This window comes from Glycine max, chromosome 8 (assembly GCF_000004515.6).
Source record: "Glycine max cultivar Williams 82 chromosome 8, Glycine_max_v4.0, whole genome shotgun sequence".
NCBI classification, from domain to species: Eukaryota; Viridiplantae; Streptophyta; class Magnoliopsida; order Fabales; family Fabaceae; genus Glycine; species Glycine max.
The window spans coordinates 844113-849047 of NC_038244.2; the positions used below are offsets into that span (position 1 = coordinate 844113).

A 4935-nucleotide genomic window follows, 5' to 3' on the forward strand; every position below is an offset into this window, starting at 1 on the left:
AAAAGAGAGGAAGAGATAAGAGATTATAGAGAAGATTCTCTTTATTTAACACACTTGTTCTATAATACAACAACCCATAGGTATTACATAATTATTTAATTAAGACACTAAATGAAGATAATGTCATAGTCTTTTCAATATATATAGTGATTATATATACAAAATAATATCCCTTAATTCTTATTAAGTCAAACTCATTCATCTTCTGATAGTAATTGATAATCATTTATTTTCTAATAACTATTATAATTTCTAACAAATTTAACTTCTTAAAGATAGAGTGGGACAAGTATCATTTTTCCTTGACAAATCATCACTCATACATTTATTGTGGTGGGTAGCCAATGATCAAAACGAGGGAGAGAAGGATCTTCCTTTATTACATGCCATTAATAGAAATTATTTCCATGTTATCATGGACCCAACGACCTAGCTTCATATAAATAATTAATAACCTATAAACAAACTTTCTGGTCAATAAAACCTATAAATGACCCACTATAGTGATGTTCTTCCAGTGTAATAAATAGTTCCACCTAAACTTTCTTCAATTACAGTACAATAAAACAGTTTGAAGCAAAACAGGCTTACTTACGACATTATTAATGAAGGGAATTAATTAAAACTCGTGATATCGATCATTCATATCTCCATCAGCCTTTCAAACCTTTTCATGGCAGAAGCAGGCAAACCTAGGAGCACGTTTATGCTTTTACTTTCTTCATTATGAGACAAGAACAAAATGACTTCCTTTCCAGGCAAAGTTACAGGCCCAAAAAAGAAGGGCTTCCCCCATCCGAAATCTGCACTTCGGAAAGGTATCCTAGTCCATGTTGTGATCAAAAGTGTTGCTGTTAAGGAAGGCCTTGATCTTTTCACTTCAAAGTAATCAATAGCAGATCTCATGTAACTATCTTTGACCATATCAATTGCCTTCCCAACCAATCCCACACTAAATGAAAGGGGATTATTCACTAATTCCTCTACCTTGCATAGAGCATTTGAAAACACAATGGCATTGCCAAAGTATCCCTTGGGTATTGGAGGCACAAATTTAGACCTTCCATCAACAGCAAAAAGTAGCTTTGTTTGTTGATTAGAGTGCGTCCCTAAGGCTTCACTTCTAGCTCTCCAGACAAAAGCTGTGAGTGCTTCAAAAGTAGAGCACTTTTTTACAACACCGTCTTCTGTGGCTACTTTCTTAAGCAGCTCAAGCTTATCTGGGTCGAAACAGAAGGACTTGTAGAGGATCTCTTCCTCCTCGTAGAGTTTTGTGGCATTTGATACATCTTCAATTTCGTCGAATTCGTGGTGTGGAAACTCTATTTTAGGAGGGTTTCGTGCTCTTAGGATAGTTCGGTCCAGAACTGGTGAGATGCTCAAGTCCAAGCCTCTGGCTGTCTCACCCCATGCGTTCACGAATTGCATAGCACATATACCATCAGACATGCAATGGTTCACGTTTACGCCCAAAACAAATCCTCCACATTTGAACTTTGTCACCTAAAAGAGAGGCCGGGTTTCGTTGCCCTTTAAGTCATAAACATGTATATACGCTTTTAATTTGCAATAAAGGTCTACTACGGTAAAAAAAAAAAAAAACTTAAATATATTTTTTACATCTATAATATAGTTAATTTGATTTTATTATCTAATTTTTTATTTTTTATTTTACTGTATAAAATATTTTGTTAATTTTAATATTTATCGTCAGATCCATTAAGTGTTATATTAGTATCATTTGATTGATGATGTGAAATGATAAAATTTTTGTAATGTCCAAAATAATTAAAGTTATAGTATATACTATTTTTTTTTATAAAACCATCTCTTATAATTGAGTAATTTTAAATTGTTAAAAATATTACGTAAATATAAGCTATTTTCTTAATTAATTATTTTTATGATATTAATATATCTTTTTCTACTTTATTAATAATACTCTTTAATTTTTTAATGACTTTTAAACCCTTCTATGCTAGTAAATAAAAAAATAGAGAATTTATGTCTAAATTATTTTTGTAAAAAATCTGCAAGACAAATTATGTTATTCAATAACAAAATTTAATAAGCAGAGAATATTTTAAAAATTTCAACGAATTTTCCAATAAATTTCAGAAAATAATTATACTTTTTTTTATTAAAATCATTGTAAAATTTGAAGAAAAAATCTGTAAGAAAATCACAAGATTTTTAAAAAAGAATTTGCACAAAACCTACAAGAAAAATTTGCAGGTATAAGTTATGTTATACAAAACGAGAGTATAATAAATAATCATAAAAAATAAAAAAATATCATAAAAATACAACTTGTACTTCATATTTGATGGCCGACCAAATAGATCACTCGACATTCAAAGAATTTTAAAAAAATAATTAAAATTTGAAGAAAACTCTATCATTTATCAGAAAAATAAAGATAATCCTTAAAATAAAAAATAATTTATCATATAAGAAAAATAAGATAAGATCATATCTTTTCATAATTAATTAACTGAAAAACTTGCATTTAACCACATGTTTGAATATTTCCTAAAAGAAAAAAAAATACATATTACTCATTTGGTTTAAAATATTAAAAAAATATTTATATCTTATTCTTAAATATAAATAAATCTTAATTAATTTTATTTTATTTAATGAAAATTTATTTATATTTTTAAGTTCAAATAGAATAAAAAAAACTTCGTACCCCATTGCCCAGAGGCTCTTCGCTATGCGAAGGTATAGGGAAGGGATGTTGTACGCAGCCTTAAATGTTTTTACACGCTGTACCAGGGCTCGCCCTCAAGTTCAAATAGAATAATCTAAGAAAAAAATATTTTTAATTAAAATTGATAGAATTTAATAAAATTAACTATTTTTTATTATAAATGAGATGGGAGGAGTACGTACCAATTTACTTGAGTCCAAATTAAAACTGCCGATAATAACTTTTACGTTAAAGACATGAATTCTAGATTCCATTAGTTTTGCCTTTAAACAATGACTCTCTCTTTTTCGTACGTAGTTGTTAGTTTTTATTACTTAAGAGATATGTAATTGATGAGAGGATTAATAATTAATTAAGAACACAAACCTGAGTTAGCAAAGGAGGTATCTGAAGCAAGTTGGTTGCACCAGGGATATCATAAACCAGTTTTCCAAGAGTTTGAAGGTCGGGTTGTTTTGCCAAATCTCCCAAGTCCTTTATCACACAGTTTGCTTCTTCAGCCTCAACAAACACAACACCCTCACCTGTGCACTCTATGATCAGCTTCCCTTCTGAACTGATGGTCAATCTTCCAGCCATAGGGTAATAGTGAACAAGAACTTTTGACAAAGCATCCTTTATGACTTGTGCTGCTTCCTCGTTCCCTCTACATGGAGACTTATTATAAAAGTAAACGGTTCGAACTGGATGTGCTATGTTCTGGTCAAGGTTTGAAAGGAAGTATATACCCTTTTTTGTTTCTTCTGCTGGTGGCACCAGAGTTGCTTCTCCTACCCTTATATTCAGTTTATTCGCCATATATATGAACCTGATGCATGACCACAATTTTTTTTTAAAAGGAGAGTTACATTTGTATTTAAAAACGTGTGTGTAAAGAGCATCGCAATGCAAATTTTCTGTAATACGTACAGTATATATATTATGAATATGCAAAAAGAAGTTGCAGAACTTACTCAGATCAGATGTTTACAGCAAAGCTAGCTAGGATGGTGAAAGAAAATTGATACACAGATATGATTATAGACGATTATATAACTCAATTGTGCATATACTCTATTTCTTCAAAAAGAAATTTATATAGGAAGAGGTTAGCCACTTGCTTTTGGTGAACGAGAATAATTATTAAACTATACTATATTCAGTCTTGTTTGACTTGAGAAAATAATTTAATTAATTGCTATAAATAATAGGACAAATAATCTATTTGATCCTTAATTTATTTTATTTTATTTGTTTAATTTAATTATTTATTTTTTAAAAATTTTATTTTAATTTTTTAAAATATTTAAAATGGTCCACCTAATAGTAACACCATTAACCATTAAAGAATATTGACGGATAAAAACTGGCGTAAAATGTGTTTCTTCTCCCTCCGTAAGAATACATACGAAAAATTCCGGTCTTAATTAATTTGGGATTCATATGTTCTTTAGGGATTTTATTCTTTTCTAGAATTGCTCTGTTCCTGCTTGGATAAGGATTACGATTATCATGTTAGGGTGATTAATTAGCTCCGTCGCCCAACACAAGAGTTGCCATCAGGTGCTGCAGGTAAGAGGAGGGAGTAGAGGGAGCCAGGAAGAAGAAAAGAATGAGGAAGAATTACAAACAAACTTGAATTTTGTAGTGATATTTAACTGTCATTATTTTTATTTTATTATTAAAGTTAACATTTAGATGAAAATAAATATCATTTTAAAAAGAAAAAAAATTAAAATTAAAATTAAATAAATCATTTAGCCTAAATAATTACTATAGTATAAAATAAAGTTTAATGTCATTGTCTGGGGAATGTGCCGTGCCCAAACATTTAACGCTGAGTATCCAGCAATAATGGCCATTGAGATATTCAGGTCCATACTTCCGAATGGATGGTACTTGTTTTTGTTTTTTGGTTGTTTTGAGTTTCATTGCCAAAACAGTTAGAGAAATATAAAATATGTAGGTGTTCTTCGAGTTAATTTGTTAATAACACAATTTACAGTCTTTATCACGTGATCAGGATTTGGGAAATTGCTCTTGAACAAGCGGTGTGCATATTTTGAGAGAGATAGAATAGATAAGTACTACTTAATTGATAATATTGGTAACATGATCGGACAAAAATAAAAAAAATGAAAGATATTAATAGAACTTTTTTTTTAAGTCCAAATATCATCACTTCATTGATTTATTTTAAATGAATTTGTTTAGTTTTTCAAAGGTAAATAAACTCGCGCTCT

General features: G+C 29.8%; 1 protein-coding gene across 1 annotated transcript; it reads right to left on the reverse strand.

Annotated features, from left to right (window-relative positions):
- Positions 1-301: 301 nt before the first annotated feature.
- LOC100775546 (omega-hydroxypalmitate O-feruloyl transferase) lies at positions 302-3820 on the reverse strand. The gene is made up of 3 exons (XM_003532454.5): positions 3667-3820; positions 3080-3521; positions 302-1503 (listed from the first exon to the last, which is right to left on the reverse strand). Exons 2-3 carry the CDS (start codon positions 3509-3511, stop codon positions 643-645), a joined length of 1293 nt encoding a protein of 430 aa, XP_003532502.1. The 5' UTR covers positions 3512-3521; positions 3667-3820; the 3' UTR covers positions 302-642.
- Between the last annotated feature and the right edge of the window lie 1115 nt (positions 3821-4935).